The 19350-nt window shown below is 48.1% G+C and overlaps 2 protein-coding genes across 4 annotated transcripts in view; one reads left to right on the forward strand and one right to left on the reverse strand.

Moving 5' to 3' along the window:
* Tln1 (talin 1) overlaps positions 1–15526 on the reverse strand; it is a 33638-nt gene extending 18112 nt beyond the window's left edge. Inside the window, exons 1-20 of one of the 2 annotated variants that reach the window (XM_026379553.2) lie at positions 15253–15526; positions 9200–9362; positions 8863–8960; positions 8349–8478; positions 8090–8242; positions 7539–7681; positions 7309–7436; positions 6331–6391; positions 5581–5685; positions 5077–5232; positions 4794–4895; positions 4545–4621; positions 4147–4327; positions 3856–3969; positions 3618–3726; positions 3183–3391; positions 2922–3020; positions 1709–1876; positions 1255–1549; positions 34–200 (exon numbers count right to left, since the gene is read on the reverse strand). In XM_026379553.2, coding sequence (XP_026235338.2) covers positions 34–200; positions 1255–1549; positions 1709–1876; positions 2922–3020; positions 3183–3391; positions 3618–3726; positions 3856–3969; positions 4147–4327; positions 4545–4621; positions 4794–4895; positions 5077–5232; positions 5581–5685; positions 6331–6391; positions 7309–7436; positions 7539–7681; positions 8090–8242; positions 8349–8478; positions 8863–8960; positions 9200–9329 — 2625 coding nt within the window. In that variant the 5' untranslated portion in view covers positions 9330–9362; positions 15253–15526. Of the gene's footprint in view, positions 1–33; positions 201–1254; positions 1550–1708; positions 1877–2921; positions 3021–3182; positions 3392–3617; positions 3727–3855; positions 3970–4146; positions 4328–4544; positions 4622–4793; positions 4896–5076; positions 5233–5580; positions 5686–6330; positions 6392–7308; positions 7437–7538; positions 7682–8089; positions 8243–8348; positions 8479–8862; positions 8961–9199; positions 9368–15252 lie in introns of both variants that reach the window. The other variant, XM_026379548.2, reaches the window with a different exon arrangement.
* Positions 15527–15744: 218 nt separating this feature from the next.
* On the forward strand, positions 15745–19319 carry Creb3 (cAMP responsive element binding protein 3). 2 transcript variants are annotated; one of them, XM_026379596.2, is made up of 10 exons: positions 15746–15853; positions 15944–16081; positions 16172–16331; positions 16407–16471; positions 16586–16675; positions 17759–17865; positions 17953–18021; positions 18623–18707; positions 18797–18881; positions 18968–19319. In XM_026379596.2, exons 2-10 carry the CDS (start codon positions 15944–15946, stop codon positions 19300–19302), a joined length of 1134 nt encoding a protein of 377 aa, XP_026235381.1. In that variant the 5' UTR covers positions 15746–15853; the 3' UTR covers positions 19303–19319. The 2 variants fall into 2 exon arrangements, with proteins under 2 accessions (XP_026235388.1, XP_026235381.1); XM_026379603.1 differs by lacking the exon at positions 17953–18021 and having other exon boundaries at positions 15745–15853; positions 17759–17808.
* Positions 19320–19350: the final 31 nt, after the last annotated feature.

Genomic DNA, 19350 nt, shown 5'->3' on the forward strand with positions numbered 1-19350 from the left:
TACTTCCTGGGGTCTACCAAGAAGGCTTTTTACCTTGGCAGCCTCCACCATCTTGGCTGTGGCATCAGCCAGGATCTTGGCAGCACTCAGGAGCTTGCGAGAGTTTTCCAGATCACTCTCTCCTTCAGCATCAGCCTTGATGGCATTGACCAGGTCTGAGGTGGCCTGGGCCAGGATACGGGCCTGTCGCACCATCTCTCCTGAGAGCACAGGGTATAATCAGGTTAGGAAGCTAGAGACACTGAGAGGGTAGTGGGTGGAGACAATGGAGAAGGAAAACAGTGAAGACAAGGTAGGTGGGGGATTTTAGGGACAGGAAAGAAACTGGAAAAAGTTTTTGAGTGATTTCTAGCAAGTTCTTTTTCTCTGGGCTTAGGATCTTGGGGAAGATTTCCCGGTGAGTTCGTATGGGAGACAGGACAATCTCCCATGGGTTATTTTCAGGAAACAGTCTTGAGAAGACAAGACATTCTTTGTGAAGGCTTTTGGAATTAAGCAGGTAGTGTGGGGAAGGCTATCTCTCTCTTCTTTTTTTTTTTTGGCTTTTGTTTGGTACTGGGGATTGAACCCAGCCGGGGTTGTTTTACCTCTGAGCTACATCCCCAATGTTTTTTTGTTTTGTTTTGTTTTGGACACAGGGTCTGGCTAAGTTTCAGGTGCTGGCCTTGATCTTGTGATCCTCCTGTCTCAGTCTCTACAAATGCTGAGTTTACAGGTGTGTGCCACAGTACCTGGTAGGGCTAGCTCTTATATTTGGCATATTTGGGTGTGTACTTTGTTATATTCTTATTGTTTCTTTTTTTTTTGTTTTGTTTTTGTTTTGGCACTGGGGATTGAACCAGGCATGCTTAACCATTGAGTCATACCACCAGCCCTTTTATTTTGAGATAAAGTTTCATTAAGTTGCTTAGGGCCTTGCCAAGTTGCTGAGGCTGGCTTTGAACTTGTGATCCTCCTGCCTCAGTCCCCTGAACTGCTGGTATTATAGGCATATGTCACTACACCTGGCTATTCCCCCACCTTTGGTATATTCTTTAAAATACTCCAAGGAAAGCAGAGCTGGGCTCATGTTTTTGCTTTATAGATGGGAAAGTGGAGGTTTTAGAGATTAAACATTGAGCCTGTGGTTGCATGGCTGAAATGGCCACATGGTGCTGAGTCTTTAGGGGTAAAGTGGTTGGGTTGGCAAAGGAATGTCCAAAGGCCTGGGGAATATCATCCAGGCTTTTGTCTTCCTGGGGTGCGTGTCCTTACCAGCATCACCCATGGAGCTGAAGATGTTTTCAGTGACAGTAAGGATGGTGTCAGTGGCCTGGTCATAACGGCCAGCAGGCCCGGCCCCTGTGGCGTGGGCCTTTACATGCTGCAGCAGTTCATTCAGGGCCTGAGTGACAGCTGTGGCTGCTGCTCCTACTCCTCGCAACAGCTGCCCATCTTCTGTGGCTGCCTGGGAGGCAGAAACACAGCCTTCCACAGCTTTGGCCACCAATCTTCCAGCCTCCACCAGCTGCTCTTGACACACAGGTGAGCTGATTGTAGGTGCCACCACCTATGGGCAAAGATGTAGGCAAGGGAAAGAAGTCATGAGGTGTTTGTGGTTTTCACATAGTCATTGGGATAGGTAATGAGGCCTCAAAAACCAAAGAAATAAAATGAATGTCTGCCAATATCAGTCCTAGATGCAGGCGATAGTACTATTTGGGCTTACCTTGGTACAGGCCACCAATTGGGAGGTAGACAAGGCACACTGTGTGGCTGCAGCAATAACTTGGGTCTGAAGGCCTGAGTCCTCTGTTCGCTGGGCCACACTCTTGGCCTTGAGGACCAGGGCAGCTGCAGCACTTGCCACTGCCTTAGCTAGTTGCATTAGTACATCCTATGAGAAAATAGCAGTTAGTATGACCTGAGATTGAGCTTGGGATCCATAGACATTTCTCCAAAGCATAAGCTGCTTCATTATTCCCAATGATTCCAATCAGAGGACAGTGTATGCAGAAGCAACCAGAACCTATTCCTAGTCCCTGCCTTGAGCAACCCAGCAGGACAGAAACCCCACCAAGGAACAAACCTACACCAAAAGAAATAGAGCCTACACCAAAGAGAAAAATGTACGAGGCGGATACACTCGAATGGTGAGGGAGGAATGGCATTAGTACAGTAGGATGGGGAGAGGAGGGACCTTTGGGGTCCTTCCTACCTCCAGCTTCTCTTTTTCCTTTCTTCTCAATCTTGGTTTGCAAGTAAGCAGTCGTCCTGGCATCTTGGGAACAAGTCCCTGAACTACTCTACCTGATCCCAGTTCCCCAGCCTTGCTTGGGCCAAGCCTCCTCATCTCCCATTGTGTTCTGCTCCCCTAGGAGGCTGGGGGAGAGGTACAGAAGCGAGTGTATGCGGCTCAGAGAGGACCAAGCTGGGAAGGCCCAGGCCAGAGGCCGTTACCGTAGGGGAATCGGGGGGAGATGGAGCCCCGGCCCCTCTGGGTGCACATATCTGCATGGGAAATCCAGGAGAAAAAGTCAGCTGTGGCAACTGGCATGAGGTGGGGAAGGGGAATAGCCAGAGGACCAATGTTCTCAGGGTAATGTGATTAGAGATTCAAGACAGCCTCAAGCTTGGGCAAGGGCTATATAGGGATGACAGGGCTAAGAATATCATCATTGAGGGCCAAGAGTAAATTAGTAGGTTGTTTGGATTCAGGGATTCTCAATTCTTACTGCCCACCCCCCACTCCAAAAAAAAAAAAAAAAAAACACCAAAAAACAAAAAACAAAAACCCCTGTAAGTTCCCAGTGTCATTCCTGGAAACAGACCCAGGTTGGTTTGGAGGGGTCAGTGCATAGAAGCAGGGACTGGGATCTGGATTCAGGATCAGAGGTTACCTCCTAGAAGCAGGGGTTCTAGGGACCAGGTAAGTCACCAACCTGGAAATGGGGGTCAGTGTCACTTTCCCCAATTTGCTGCAACAGCTCCCCACTGGCCTGGCCCACGTTCCCAGCTGCTTGCAGCAGGTTCTGACGGGGCTGTGGAGAGTGAACACCTGTCAGAAGCTGCCCAATATCTGCCCACGTACCAAAGGGTCTCCTAGTCCCCTGGGCCACACTTCCATCTTACAACTTGGACTGCCCTTTCTCCTTGGACTGGAACCCTGTGTCCACCCTCACTGCAGCCCCCTGGCCCCTGACCTCAGCACTGGCTGGTTGGGCACTGCGCAGCAGTTCTGACACTGCTCCTGCAAGACCCTTTGCTGCCTGTAGCAGGGGCCGGCCACTGCCGCCTTCATCCTCCAGCAGGGCAGCCAGCAGTTTCACCCCACGGGACATCTCCGTCAGGTTGGAGGAGATTGTAGTGACTGCACAGCCTACTGCAGTATAGTCTGTCTCTGCAGGGTCTCCTGAGGGCAGAGGAAAAGCATGAGACAGGGCAGGCTAGACAACAGGCTAGGGAAGGAGCATTGTCACACCCAGTTAGTCACATACAAATCCTAAAAGAGATGTACACACATAGAACATTCCATAATGAGTCAAGGTACAGTCACACATGGAGCCAGTCACACGCATGCTTGTGCACACTTGTCCTCCCCTCCCTGGCACACGCACACATGTTGGTATCCAGCCTACCTGCTGTCAGGTTCACCACAGAGGCAGTACCAGCTGTGATGGCATCTACCTGGGAGTGGATCTCATGCTTTGATTCATCCATCTTGTTCTTACGCCAGGCCTTGGAGGCCTGAAAGGAAGCAAAAAAAAAAAAAAAAAAAATGCCCCTCAGGATCTGTTTCTGGTTTGGTTAGTCCCTCTCTATCCCTTGGGAGCTCCAGCTTTAGGACCACTGGTCTCTCCTCCATTCCATACTCACAGCATCCTGGCCAAGAGGGGGAAGAGTGTCAAAATCATCCAGAGTGGCCTGGGCAGCCTGCACAGCCTGCATGCTGGAGTTAATGGTTCCGGTGAGGGCTTGCTGTGCTGAAGTCTAAAAAACAAGGGAAGGAGGAATAACAGAGGCTGGAACGGAAAGTTTAGAAGAAAGAGAAGTTAAAGGGAATTCAAATAGGAACACAAAAGCCTGGGCACTGCTGACTCCTGGGTAGGCCTGGCAGAGGGTAGGAGAAGGGCCCAGGCACTGGGGTGGAAGATGGGGCACACTTACCAATGGAGGCATGTGTCCTCGGTGCATCTGACCACTGGTAATCTGCTGCTGGGCAGGTGGCATGCTGCCCACCTGGAAGTTCTCAGGCCCAGAGGCTCCAGAGCGCATGATGGCAGGAAGGGCCACAGAACCATGCTCCACTTTCCCCACCCGATTATACTGCTGCTGAAGGACTGTTGACCTGGAGACAAGGTGGAGGACAGAGGACTCCTCATCTCCCTGCCACCCTCCAGTAACACCACCACAGCAGGTCCTGGGATCTGGGGGTTTATGAAGGATCATTACAGCCTATGCCTAGTGAAAGAACCATCCTAGGGATCCCTGTCCCCCAACAGTCATTGAAGTCAAGCCTTGCTTTCCCTACCCAAGGGATGGGATCAGCCCAAATCTCTTCCTACTTTTTGGGAGACACTGAGTCCTCCAGCATAGTAGACTCCTCATCTCCCTCCAGCCCAAAGTGGTCCTTGCTTTTTTTCTGTAGGAAGAAAAAAGGAAGAATTGGGGGTAGTTAAAGAAGAGGAAGCTGGGAAAGGGAGTCTCTTCTTTCCATAGTCAGCTGTTTCACAGAACCTGGGACCCCATTTCTAAAGGACTGGCTTGGGGAAGGTGTTGGGGAGAGGAGGTGAAGGTGAGTCGACAGTGCTCACCTTCTTAAGGATGATGTCGATGTAGCCGGCAATAAGCTGTGCAATCTGCTCTCCCTCAGTTGTCTGTACTGAATAGTAGCCATCCTGATAATCCCCAAAGTCCTAGGGTAACAAGGTGGGACTCAGAAGAAAAGTTAAAGTCTAACTAGAATGGAAAGTCGAAGTAACAGCTTTTCTGGAGTCACACTCAGTGCACCTATCCCAAGGAAGGGGGAAAGACCTCTATAGCTGTCCCTTCTCAGAAAATCCCAAAGCCCTTCCTTATTGGAGTCCCCAGACCCACCAGGGTGAAGCTTTTGGGAGAGGCAGCCCAGCGTTTGATGTTGGTGAGGCTCCACTCCTGGATCACTTCCTTGGTCTTCTCATCCACACGCATCACACACTCTTTAGTGATGCCCAGAAGCCTGGGCACTAGCTTGTTCTTCCCTTTCATCTTTTCCTATAAAGCAGATTGGTGTTGGTATTTCAGGTCAGAGGTTGAATTAGAGGCAAACTGTCAGATTAGCTTTAGATCACAAGGGATGCTAAGGTTGTTAGGAGGGCTACACAAGGGTGTCCATGAATGGTCCTGGGACAAGGGAAAAGGCTAGGTAGAGAGGGAAGTAGCAGTGGAGGACTGACAATAGGCAGGTGTTCCAGGCAAGTTTCACAAGATCAGAAAAGCAGAGAATGGGACTTTTGGGGAAATATTGGGAAATGTGATTGAGGGAAGAGTTAGAGACTTTCAGAGAGATAGGAAAGGACAAGAGTGAGAAATAGGAGGATAATGAGAGGGACCAGAACCCACCTTGACCAGGAAGAAGGAGACACCATAAGTCTTGAGGGAACGGGCTAGCTTCACATAGCGTACCTTGGCCTCAATCTCACTCATCTGCCCACAATTCTTGTGTGCCTTCAAATATGAAATGGAGAAAAATTCAGCAAAAATATGGGAATAAAGCTACAGCTAAGAAGTCAAGGTGATATGTTAACTGTATCAAGAGAATATTATGGGGACACAGAAAGGTTCAGGAGCGCAAGAGATGTGAAATGATGGAATGGGGTCTGGCTAGGGATATGCAGAAGCGATGACTCATGAGATATGGATAAAGAACTAACAGATAAGGATAAAGAACTTACAGATATTCTATAGTGAAATATATAGTTAGGAATTAAAAGTTCAAAGAGAAGGCCTTGTGGGATGAGTATTCAAATAACGGAGATAACATGTCACCCTTGGACAAGGATTACACTTTCACAATAATTTCAGGCATAGTAGCCCATTTGATGCTCCCATCAATCATACATGGGGTGTAAGTACTTTTATCCCACATTAGAGGTAAAGAAAATATTGAACTGAATTCCATGGCAAAATTGGTGATGGGGCTGAGATCAAAGCCCAAGTCTTCTGCTTGTTTGACACAAGAGATGTAGAAGAATAGTGGAGGGTAGAAGCAGGGTAAGCAGAGATGGGCAGTGAGCAGGGGTCCACTTAGTCAGTAGAATCAAGCAGCAAAGCTCCCAGATCATCCCAGACACTCTCCCCTACCCCATTCACCTGGAAGATCTTACGCTCTCCCTTCTGCTTCACATACTCCTTGGGCAGGAAGTCCTTCAGGCTACACCAGAAAAGGGAGGGTCAGCACGTAGTGGACAGCATTGGGGGACATGTGAGCCATCAATTTTGGGCCTAGGGGTATGAGGAAATTTCTAGGACAGTGCTACCTCTAGGGAAAAGGAGGACTCTAAGGGAACTGGGTCTGGATTATCTTCAGAAATGGAGATAATTTAACATGAATTCTTGAATGCAACCTGTGTCTCCCTCTGTGGGGAAAGGGGCTCATTAAATCAGAAGTTCAGTCTCTGAAAGAGAAAGGGTCTAGAGCACCATTTCAGGGAACCAAGAGGTGGAAGAACTCCCTAGAAGGATGACCATGCACTTAGGAAGCTAGAAAGTCATAATGAATTATGCATTCCTAGAAATACTAGTAGATGAAACTTGGGAGATTTTTTTTGGGGGGGGAGCCGTATGCTAGGGATTGAACCAAGGGGTGCTTTACCATCAAGCCACATTCCCCTACTCCCAGTACTACTAATACTTCTTTTTTTTTTGACAAGGTCTCACTAAGCTGCTGAGGCTGGCCTCAAACTTGCAATCCTTCTGCCTCAGCCTCCTGAGTCACTGGGATTATAGGTGAGTGCCATCATACCTGGCTACTTTAGAAATTTTTTAACCTAATTCCCCTTCAAGGAAAATGTTATCCTATTTTCCTCTGGCTACTGCAGCAAAATTCTTCTTAAATAAATAGACAAGAGTTACATACTTCTAGGAAAGGGAACGGGGCAGAGATACAGCACTACAGTCACACTCCAATGGGACCAATAAGGAAAAAAAGAATGATGACTGTGTGGGTCAAATCCTGGTTCCTTGGAAGAGAAGACAGGGGGACAAGGTCTGGGATGGAGACAGGCTTTTTGGGGTGACAATGGTAGGGAGTCCTGGGCCATGACAGAGTATGGGATGTGGGTTACTCACTCGAGGAAGCCAGCCTTGTGCTTCTGTTCGTTGTGGGGTCCAAACTGGATCTGGCATTGAAAGCCAGCAAATTCACAGGCTTTGTCAAAGGAGACAGGGTGGGAGCCATTCAGGATATCATCTCGTGCCTGGAGAGCACAGGAGGAGCAAATGTTGTGTGGGTGTAGTGATACCCCACAATGTGCTCCGCTCCCTCTACCTGTCCTGCACCAGACAAGTCCTTTTCATACCTGCACGTAAAGGAGGTTCAGCTGTACAGGGTCTCGGGAATCCACATTCTGGTCTGAGTAGAAGAATTTCCTCCGCAGCAGCAGTGTCTCATGCTCCTCTACTCCCTGTTCCCTCAGTGTCCGGCCATGGTCCAACCAGTTCACTGGGACATAGAGAGTTCCCTCAATGTCAAACCCCCATTGCTCATGAGCTATCTGCTGTCTGGGTTTTCGTTTATTTCTTCATTTCTTACTTTCCCTCACTAAAATGTAAGTTCCGTGAGTGTAGGACTTGTTTTTTTTTTTTTTTTTTTTTATTATAGATGCATCCCCAGTGTGTAAAACAGTGCCTTTTACAAACTGATGCAGAATAAATAAGGAATAACTGACTGCCCTTCCTGGCCCTCTCCCAAAGCCCTCTTTGTTTGTTTGTTTTTTAGCTTTAGGTGGACATATTTTATTTTTATGTGGTGCTAAGGTTGAACCCAGTGCCTCATGCATGCTAGGTGGCATATTACCACTGAGCCACAATCCCAGCCCCCACAAAAGTCCTCTTTTTTCCAGTTGCTTACACTCATCATCTGTGTGCAATTTTTGCTTTAGTTTCTCCATCTTCTTTTCATCTCGTAGCAGTGTCTTGTCCTTTCGCAAAGTGCCTGTTCCCTCATCCTTTTTCTCTTCCATCAGCTCTCGAACCAGTGAATATTCATCATGGTTGGTAATACCTGGGGAAGGGGGACAGTTTGATAACTTTCCAGGCACCACATCTAGATCTTATGGCAGAGTTAGAGCTTCCGGGCCTGGGCCCTCAGCTCCACCAAGACCCCTTACCGATGCGAGCACAGATGGTCATGAGCATGTCAGTAACAGTCTTGGAGTCATCCACCATGATTGTCTTCACAGTTCCATCTAGCATCCGGATCTTCAGAGGTCTCTGTTTCTTCCTGTACTCCATAGTGTCCTATTGGAGTAGGAGAAGGAGGTCAGGCCTACTTTAGGCTAAAGGCATTACTTCTATTTCACATGGCCTAAGGGGAGGAAACTAATTTACCAAAAGGAAAACTATCATGATTCATTCAAAAGTAGGGTATTATGACTGACTGTAACAGAAAGCAATATGGGAGCGGGGCTGGGTATTATTTATTTTATAAGAGAAAGCAACATGGGTTGAGCATTTACATAAAGCCCTGGGTTTAATCCTCAGAACCATTAAAAAAAAAAAAAAACAAATAAAGCAAGAGGGGGAGGGATCAGAGACAATAGATGTGGATGCTGAAAATAGGAGGTGGGACAGTGATTGCTGATAGAAGAGGATGTTAGTGATCCTTGATGGAATGATACTCACCCCATTTCGGAGCATATAGTAATCCAAAGCTTTCCCAGCCTCCAGCCATATACCTTTTTTGGGGTCATCATCTGACAGAAACAGCCCGAAGTCGCTGGCTAAAAGAGAAGATGGATCACCTTAGACTTATAAAGACCCCATTGTGGCTGGCTACATCACTGCCCCTTACCATTTCTCCCATGACCTTGGGCCTAAAGAGGAAGAAGGGAACAATGGAGCATAACCATGAGGAGTGAGTAGTCTTAGGGAACAATGAAGTCATCCCTTAAGTTCAAGAGCATGGAAAGGAAAAGAGACAGAGGATCCCTGCCCCAGCCACCTGGGTAGTTAGACTTACGAGGGCCAGCTAGGGCCTCCGGGATACGCTCACGAATAATGCGGCAGGCATCGTACACCATGGTAGATGGCTCAAACTGCATCGTCTTCACCACATTCCCAATGCTGATCTTCAGTGAAAGTGCAACCATGATGGCAGCTTCGGCTCTCCAGCCTGGCTATACCTGTCCTGCGACATTGGGGCATTAGAATACACTCTCAATTGGAAAAGAGGCTTACCAGTCAGTGAAGTTCTAGAGAGAAGATTTTTTTGAAAGGGACTCACCAAAACAGACTAAAGCAGTTTTTTTTTTTAATTTAGTAATTTAAAAAAATTAAAGATTCCTTACATTAAAAGGGCCAGTTCTGATCATTTAAGACATCCAGGGGAGAGGCTAGTCTGCAGAGTACAATAGTGGATCTGAAATACTATGTTACTGTGGGCACTGCCCTGACCCACCACTGAAATTTTGTCTCCCTTCTTTCTTCTAAGTGCCTCTCTTGCCACTTGTCCCTGCTCACTTCCTTTTCAAGTCCTACCCGGCCTGTATTTTTCTCTCTGTCTTCCACTGTGTCCTCTGGCTTTTCCCTGTCTGTGCTTTTCAGAGCTCTGCCCTAACACATCATGTGACCTCTTCTCTTAGCTTTAGCCTTTTCTGCAAAATGAAGACGTTACATGAGATAATTCCCAAGGGTTCTAAAGCCTGCAAACAGACTCTAGCTAGCTTGGCAGGGAGATTGAGTGCAGGCTCTTCTGGCCATCCAGGCCCACTCCTGCCCCAGCCTTTCTTCAACCTGAGAGGTTGGGGGGTGGGTGGCTCCTCAAGGAGCAGAGCCACATATCTAGTTTCCCTGCCAGTCAATCTAAAATTATGATTCTCTAGTCCAAAGGGATCTCAGAAATCATCTAGCTAACTCTTGAATTTTGCAAAAGGGGAAGCAGACCTGGGAAGAGAGGACAAAGTTTCAAGGCATGTGAGAGAAAGAGCCCAGTCCTTCTAACTCAGTCCTTGCTCCTTCCAAGTCACCAAGTTGATACTCAGGTCTTGCTGCAACTCCTATGTACTCTCTGCTTCAGCAAGTTCTTCTCTGCCCTTCACCTCAGTTACCTCCTCTTACAGTATCAGTGCAGCTCAGCATACAGGGGTCTTACCCGGCTTTTCTGCCCTCCGGGCACCACATCTCAGAGGGCTAAAGGAGCCACTGTGGGCAGCAGGTGGCGCACAGGCTGCAAGAGGACAAGTCTGCCCAGCAGCTGATGATGTGACCCAGTGTGGTACAGGGATTGGGTGCTTCTTAATTAAGAGAATGAAGTCCCCATTCCCTTCCTGGCAAACTGCTAGCTCCAAGTGGGGAAAGCAGGACTGGAAAGCAGAGGTGGGGTGTCTGAATACAGAAGGCATTTGAGAACCAGGGAAGTTGGGAAGGTATGGACGGTAAAGAGGTCAGGAGAGATGAGTGGAGAGAGTTCAAAGTCTAGGTAGAAACAGGAGGCAGATGTGGGAAAGGTCTGGATCAGTGACTACTAGACCATTTCTGACCTTATAAATAGTCAAGAATCTCAAAAGAGAAAAACAATGGCTCACTCACTCTCTTTTCTCCAAAAAAAGAAAGAACTCTCCCAATCTCCCCTCTCTCCACCTGTTCTCCTGGGGCACTTCTCCCAAAATGGGACAGACCTGGCCATGGACTGCTTACCACAAAAGTGAGGGCTGGAGGGTCAGAGAAGCCAGGAGTCCAAGGAGCTAAAGCAGGACTGAAAGGACCCTTCACCCTAAACTGAAATTGCATGTCTCCCCCCATTTCCTCCGGACATATGGACACCCACATCTTCCTCAGAGGCCTCTGGTGAGACCCCGATAAGGCAGTTGAGTCATGCCTATCCTAACTCCCAGGCTGGTCCTGAGTGGACATCTACAAAATTGGGTGAAGGATGAGGAGGGTGAAGGATGGGGAGGGAATTAGTGCACTGGGGGTAGTGGTGGCAAAGAACAAGGCCCCTGGAAGTTTAAACAGAAGCTAACTGATTCCTGCCCTGGCCTAAGAACTTTGCTCCCTTTTCCATCATGTTTTATGGAATAGCAACACCCCCTCCGTGTCCCCCTCCCAGGGAACTCCTCCTCCCTCAATACATTCCTGAGATGCATTCCAGAGGAGTTGGGCAATTGGAGGGGGGAGGTGGGACAGAGGACAGGAGGTCAAATCCCAGCAAGGAATGGAATGTAAGTGTATTGGGGCTAAGGAATTTTAGGGTACGTGGAGAACATAGAGCAGATACCCACAAACAGAACTACGGAAAGATAAGGAGTTATAGAGAGGGACAAAGAGAGCAAGAAAGCTGAAGATGGAGTCAGAATGTAAGAGGGTTGGGGGAGTAACACTCAGTCTGTTACCAAATTTGGCCTCTGAGTCCTCAACCGCGGGGAGGGGGGGAGGGTTTGTGGGTGAGACTGACATATCCGGCCTCGGGCTGCTGGAGGCTCATTTAGGGCTGGACTGGGCAGCTGAGCTGGGCTTTGGACCTAACTTCCTCCAACACAGCCCCTCCACATTTACACATGCACACTCATTCTCCCCTAACGCACCCCAGCATGTGCACAGACCTCTTTCCCACAAAGCCACCTACATTGTCTCTATATACATCTTATCTCAACCACACAGCCTCTACACTGATCTTCTTATAGGGTCCCCATCCCACACACATAGCTTCCCCACAAATCACAAGCATGCCATGCTCCAGTGCTCTGGTCCCCAGCATCTCTCCTCCTATTACACATTCTCCTTCATTCACCCAGCCAGAATTCCTTGAGGAATGGGCCAAACTTTCAGTGGCTAGGAACCAAGATGAGTAAGACCTAGCCTTTGCCTTCAATGGGCTCCCAATCTTCCAGGTAGGTGGGTAAGCGAAATAAAGAATTACAATAATGTGATGTGATAAAAGCCAAAAAGTGTGTGCTCAGTAGACAGATCTACTTCCAAGGGGCGGGGGAAGTAGGAAGATTAGGGAGTGGGATAAAAAATTGTCCATGAAAGGTATCATTTGAAGTTAAGATTTAAAAAAATAAATAAATATAATAAGAAGTAATAGTGATCTAACATTTATTGACTATATATCCATTGCACTGTATACATAATTTCAGTTATCCTTACAACAACCCTGCAAGGTAGGTGTCATTATTTCCATTTTTACAGATTTGGAAACTGAGGCTCAAGAAAGTTAAATACTTGTTCAAAGTACTTGTCCAAATACTAAGTTGGTGAAGTCAGGATCCGAACCCATGTCTCTCTGACTCCAAAGCCCAAGCTCTCTCCATTACGCCAGCCGGAGATGAGTCAAAAGTAGCATTCCAGGCAGGGAGAATAGCTTAAGCAAAGGTGGAGAAGCAGGAAATCGTGGAGGAGCAGTCAGGGAAGTGAGTAGGCAGACTGGCTGAAGCACAGGGTACCTGCAAGGGAGCAGTGGTGAGGAAGTCAGGGTTAGGATGGAAAGGCAGGGGTGGCCTACAGAAGAGTATGAGAATTTTACCTACTGGTGGGGGACAGGAGACAAAAGGAAGCTTTGAAGCAGAGAAGGAACATAACAAGAACTGCAATTTAGGAAAATAACTCAGAGATTGTTTACAAAGACACTGTTTAGTACAAGTAAGAAGTAAGGAAACCAGAGTTAGAATGGTAAAGAGGAAACCGCCACTCAGGAGAGACTTTTTGGCGGAGGGTACCGGGGATTTGAACTCAGGGGCACACGACCACTGAGCTACATCCCCAGCCTTATTTCATATTTTATTTAGAGACAGGTTCTCACTGAGTTGCTTAGCACCTCACTTTTGCTGAGTTTGGCTTTGAACTTGTGATCCTCCTGCCTGAGTCTCCTGAGCCACTGGGCTTACAGGTGTGCACCACAGCACCTGGCTCAGGAGAGATTTTTAAGAGGTAGAATTGACAATACCTGATGACAGTCTGTTCTGTCAATCTCTTGGACCACAGCCCAAAGTCAGGCTGGGATCCCTTAGTTTCCGATCATCAGTGGATAGCGCAGCTGAATTTAGGTAAGGAATTGGGACTTTCCCAACTGGGGCAAGGATGAGGGAAAAGAAGATGGGATGTGATTAATAATCAGGTAGGAAAAATACATATACTATCAGTCACTGGATCAGGCTGGGGGAAAGGGAGGAGTGACTACATGGATGATGGCTAAGTCAGAGGAAGATGGAGTGAGGTCAGAGGCCAAGTCAGGCTATAGGGGTTTGAGAACAGATGGGGGATTCAGTAAGTAGCTAAATTAGGCTGAGTAGGGTGGGGAAGTAAAGAGATATTGGCAGTGTCTAAAACTGGAGCTGTGGTGGGGGGCAGGGCAGTCTAGGGTATAGACAGTAGCTGAATCAGGATGGGTAGGGTATAGTACTGTAGTCAGTGGCAGGGTCAAGCTGGGAGTGAAATGGGGGTGTGGTCAGTGGCCTGGCTAGGCGTGAGATCAGCAAGACCCAGTTTCCTCTTTGGGTCTCATTTCCTCTTTTCTGTTGGGGAGTGGGGGAAGGGGATCTATAACTGGATCAAGAAATTAAAAAAGACTCAGAACTAGTGGATGTACATGGCAGGGGCTGATGGGTGGACAGGTATTCAGCAGATGACCAGGTGGTATGCAGGAAAGTTCAGGTTTGGGTGAGGGTAAATTAAAGTAGCATATGTGGATTAAGAGGTGGGGTTGAGGCAGCAGAGAGGATGGGAATGGCTGGAACAACATAGGAAAGTCAAAGGCAAAGAAAGTATTCTATAAGGAGGTATGACAAAAGGGTATGTAATCAGAGACAGGGATGAGAGTTGGAGAGGGACACTTAATATTTAGGGAAAGAGTTAAAGGGAAGGCAGTGTAGCTAAACTATCAGGGGATTTAGTCATCCCCTTCTCCCCTGGCAATAGTGTTTCCTTGGTCTGCATCCCCACCTGTCTCCTCTTCCCTAAGCAGTCCCCCACTTACCACTAGGCCTTGTAACATCTCCTGGGTCCCTGTTTATTTTCTACATCCCTTCTTATAAACAGATAGTCAGGAATCCCTGTCCTCCAACTGTGGTAACCACAGTAAGAGCCTTGGGCATAGAGAGGGAATAAAAAAGCTGGAATCCCGGATACCTCTGATTTTAGCTGAATCCCAGAATCCTGGTCTGAAATTAGTTTATCATCTCTCTGGGTGAAAGAAGCTTCTGTGACTACACAGGAATAAGGGACCTCTGCACAAAACAAAGGCATCTACTTACTACAAACTTCTTAAATTTTACCTGCTCAAGATCAAGGACCTTGGCCTCAGCCACATTCCCAAAGTTGCCTCTAAATGCTAACATTAACCCTGACCCTAATTTGTTTCCTGATTCCCAGTACTAGCTTTGACATTCTTCTCTTTCCTAGCAGACACCCATACTGGTCTAATTTTTACCTTTAGCACCAGCTCTCCTGGCTATAACCTTAAAGGTTGAGCCCTAAACCTAAAACTCATTTGTAATTTGATTGCTAAATCTCATTTTCAGTTTGTCCTTAATACTGACCATGACACGGTCTTTAATCCCTAAAACGGACTACTAATCTAATTCCTGTTGTTGACCCTTAGCCCGACCTTGCACTCTGACTTACAGTGGCCATTTCATAAAACAAAATAATGACCTTAATCTAAACCTCACCTACACAAAACGGACCTGACTCATAGGAATAACTGAAATTTTAGCCCCGTTTTATATAACTTCTAAGCCAACCCCAACTAGTCCCAAACTCACCCAAAGCTTTCCTACCACATACCCGCTATCAGCTAGCACCAAAGCACATCACCGCCCTGCGCCTCACTGCCACCCATTCCTCACCCTCCCCAAAACCTAGACCAGGCGGGGGACGGTCCTCAGGAAGGGCCTGCCTCCCGCAAGCCGGCCTACTTAACTCCGATACCTAGCTGAGACACACTGGACGTTGACCTCTCCCACTGAACCCGAAACACCACACGCAGGACAGTCGGGGGCCCCGCCCGTCCGCCCGCCTTCCGGGCCGGGCCCCGCGGCCCCACCCCGAGGTTCCAGTTCACCCGGTCCGGCCTACCTGTGCTGCCGGGCTCTGTGCCCCACCCGCCGGCCCGCTAGCTGCTCGTAGTCCGGGTCGCTGTCGGTCTTCGGCCTCGCCCTCCCTCGACACTCTCCGCCACTTCCGTCCCGGGAACGTCCCCCACCCGCGGGCGGCGCCCTGGGCCCGCGCTCTATGGTTGCGGGGACTGCAGGAAGCTGCTCTGGCCCCAGCTCTCGATGCTCGGGAGCCCGCCGAAGACCGGCAGCCCCTCCCCGGCAGGAAGCAAGGGTGCGGCGCTACCGGAGAAAACACCCGAACTACGCCCGAGTTCCCTTTTAGACTCTTAACTCTTCCTTTTTCTAGCTTGGGGTGAAGGCGTGGCCGGATCCCCGAATCCCCGCCCCAGGGTGTGAGGTAGCCGCAGGGACGTCCCCATCATTTGCATAGCCCCCGGGACGTGGCGCGACCCGGAGGCCACTTCCGAGTTGGAGAGAACTCCAAGTCCCAATATGCCATGGGGTTGGATGCGTCATTTATGTTGTGTTGGAGGCTGAGGAGCCCTGGAGCTGGGAGTCGGCTCAGGCTTGATAGCGACGGCTAACCCCCAGCGGGGCAACCCAGCGGACGGACCAGCGAGGTGGGGGAGATGGCCTGGGGTCCGGCCTAGAATCCGGGGTGGAGCCGCGTGGAGGGGTGTACCTTTAGTTTCTGCCTATCTTTTCCGTAGATGTCCCACATGGAGCTGGCCTTGGACCCTGGTGACCAGGACCTGCTGGGCTTTCTGCTAGAGGAGAGCGAAGATTTGGGGGCTGTGCGGGACGAAGTCGTGGAGGCTCAGCTGGACGGGAAGCTGCCGCCCTCCGAGGTGGATAGAGGTTCTGAGGGGGGAAGCTCGGGATATCTGTCAGCTTGGGAGTGGGGGTTGGAGATCAATCAAAGCCTGTTAATTTGTTAGGACTCCGTGCAATTACTGAGCGACTGGGAGGCAGAGGATTTACTGAGCTTTCTGCTGAGTCCCCCACAGTCCTTGGATGTTCTTGGATCCTCCGACTCTAGCCTTGTCCACCACGATCACACCTACTCCCTACCACAGGAGTATGTCACCGTCGATCTAGGTGAGTCTGAAATAAGCAGTTTTGGGGGAGGAGAGGGTTCATGAGTCTGATTATTCCTACTATCCCTTTTTGTAGATAGTGGGAGCTGTGGAAAGGAGGTCCAGATGACTCCACTGCATATGGAGGAGCCCACTGAGCAGGTACTTGACTTGGTTTTCAAGAGGATTATTCCCACATTGCACGGGTGGGGCAGAGTTCCCCATTCCTTTCTGACATCAGCCTGCAACTCTGCTGCCCATTTCCCATAACCCTAGGAGATTGCTAGGCTGATACTGACAGAAGAGGAGAAAAGGCTATTGGAGAAGGAGGGGCTTACTCTGCCCAGGACACTTCCTCTCACTAAGGTAAGGCTTCCATTGGTGAAGCAAAGGCTGGATGCAAATTCCCAAGTAGGCAAATTCTGTGACAAAGTTAGCAAATCTGTTGCTAGTAGGAAACTGGGGCAGTTCCTGACTTTGGTGTTCTTTTTAAGAAAAAATAAATTCAAAATTATCAGTGCAACATTAGTATACAGCCTCGGAAAGATCTGTCCAAGTGAAGGGCATTCTATTGACTTCATGGTAATCCACTTCTTACTCAGTTGTAAAGTGTCTTGAGTTCAACAATTGGGACCAAGCAATATAATAAGAATAAGGATAAAATCCTGTTTTAAGTTGCAAGCAGTGAATGGCAACTTCATAGGCATAGTATTGATACTATGAGGAAATCAATGTTCATTGGCAGAAAGGTTAAGGTCAGCAGTATGGTGTAGCTAGCAAAGTACATGGGATTTGGAAGCTATTGATAGAGGTGCTACAAGGGCAGTGACTAATTTGCCTTCCTTTATACTAGTTAAAGCACATTTTAGAGTTCATCAATGATTTAAAAATTTGTTGAGGTTTTTTCCTTTTAAAATTTAGGCAATGTTAAAAGTGTCCTAAAATAGTTAATTAGGGTTTGTTCTATTTGGCCCCAGAGACTAGGTAAGTCTGATGGACAGAAATTATGAGAAGCTGGGCACGGTGGTGCACTCCTCTAATCCAAGTGACTTGAGAGGCTGAGGCAGGAAGTTCACAATTTTGAGGCTAGCCTTGGCAATTTAGTAAGATCCTATCTCAAAAACTGGGGATGTATGTAGCTCAGTGGTAAAGTGCTCCTGGGTTCTATCCCCATTACTACCCACCATGCCCCCCACCAAAAAAAAAAAAAAAAGAAAAGAAAAATTGTAAGAAGACTGATGTTTGTTCAGAATAAAGTTTTTAAAAAATAAGCTTGTTTAAAATGTCCTGGCTTGTCAGAGGATTAACACTGGTCCTTAGCATCCAGACAGAAGTAGAATGACTATTGGTCAGGGTAGCTGTAGAAGGGATTCCTACACTGGGAATATTGAACTTGGTTGCCTTCTTTGATCCAATACTCCTTTGATACTCTCTCCCATCTTCTCTCAGATGGAAGAACAAGTTCTGAAACGAGTGAGGAGGAAGATTCGAAACAAGAGGTCTGCTCAAGAGAGCCGTAGGAAGAAGAAGGTGTATGTGGGGGGTTTAGAGAACAGGTATGAAAGGGAGAAGGAATAGAATAGTTGTGTTAAGGTTTTAAAGGGAGGATACGGCCATATTCCCATATTCCTTTTATCCTCCAGGGTCTTGAAATACACAGCCCAGAATCTGGAGCTACAGAACAAAGTACAACTTCTGGAGGAACAGAATTTGTGAGCAACCTTCCAGATAATTTCTTCCAAACCCACCACTTAATGTTGTCTCTTCCCTATTATCCTACACTTGATTTGTAGGGGCAGCTCCTCAAATGCAGGGTCTGGTCATTGGCCTTTACTCTGTCTATGATTACAAGAAGTTCCCAATGATGGGAATAAATTTACAAGTATCTAAGGATAAGTTAAGTACCTGGAAAGTGGAAGTAAGTTAAAGACCTCATAGGGCAGTAGTAGCTGAATGCAGTTAGGACTGTGGGGAGGGATGGGTAGAGAAAGCATTCTAGGCAGAGAGAACACAACAGTCAGGTTTGGCTAGAAGGCACATTGGGTTAGAAGGTAGAGAACACAGAGTACCTGGTGAGAATTATGTGCACTGCTGACTAGGCACTGACAAACTATTGAAGGTATTAATTTCAGTCAGGGAAGTGTTTTGTTTGTTTTAATGAGGGACTCAGTATTTTGTTCAGAGAAGTCATTTGCAAAAATAGGACAAAATAATAAGAGGATTCAGGGCAGAGGGAGGAGGTGGGCATAACAGAGGTTTTCATTGTGGCTTAGGATGCCAGCAAGGAGTATTCAATATAGTACCCTCTTCTAGGTCCCTTCTAGATCAGTTGAGGAAACTCCAGGCCATGGTGATCGAGATATCAAACAAAACCAGCAGCAGCAGCACCTGTGTCCTGGTGAGGATGGTGTTGGGAGGAGGGATTCCTCAGGGGTGGAGACAGGAGTACAATTCAGATCCCTTTATCCCCATTTTTCTATGCTCCAGGTCCTACTATTCTCCTTCTGCCTTCTCCTTGTGCCTGCTATGTACTCCTCAGACACAAGGGGGAGCCTGCCGCCTGAGCATGTTGGTAAGAGGATTAAGGATATCTTTCAGGCACTGACTAGAGGCTTAGACTCCTTCTGTGTTGTTTCCTAATAGTTCTTGTCTTCTCAGTGTTCCGCCAGCTTCGTGCCCTCCCCAGTAGGGACCTGCACCAGCTGGAGCTACCTGCGCAGCAGTCAGACGTACAAAAGGACAACACGAACCAGTTACTGGACAGCTCAGAACATACACTCCAGGCCCCTGGCAACTTTTCCTGCCTGCAGTATCACATGCCTCAGACTTCTCAGGGAGAGTCTTCTCTGCAGTGGCCACTCCCCAATCTCTTCTCAGAGCCCCTCTGCCCGGGTCCCACTCTTCCCCTGCGGGCAAATCTCACAGGAAAGGGGGGATGCCTCCCTACCCACAGCCCATCACCTGTCATCTTGCAGGACAGATACTCAGGTTAAATGTGAGAATATAGGTGTTTCAGCAAAAGCCCACCCCACCCTGCTGTC

The sequence above is a fragment of the Urocitellus parryii genome, chromosome 4 (assembly GCF_045843805.1).
Source record: "Urocitellus parryii isolate mUroPar1 chromosome 4, mUroPar1.hap1, whole genome shotgun sequence".
In the NCBI taxonomy this organism is placed as follows: Eukaryota; Metazoa; Chordata; class Mammalia; order Rodentia; family Sciuridae; genus Urocitellus; species Urocitellus parryii.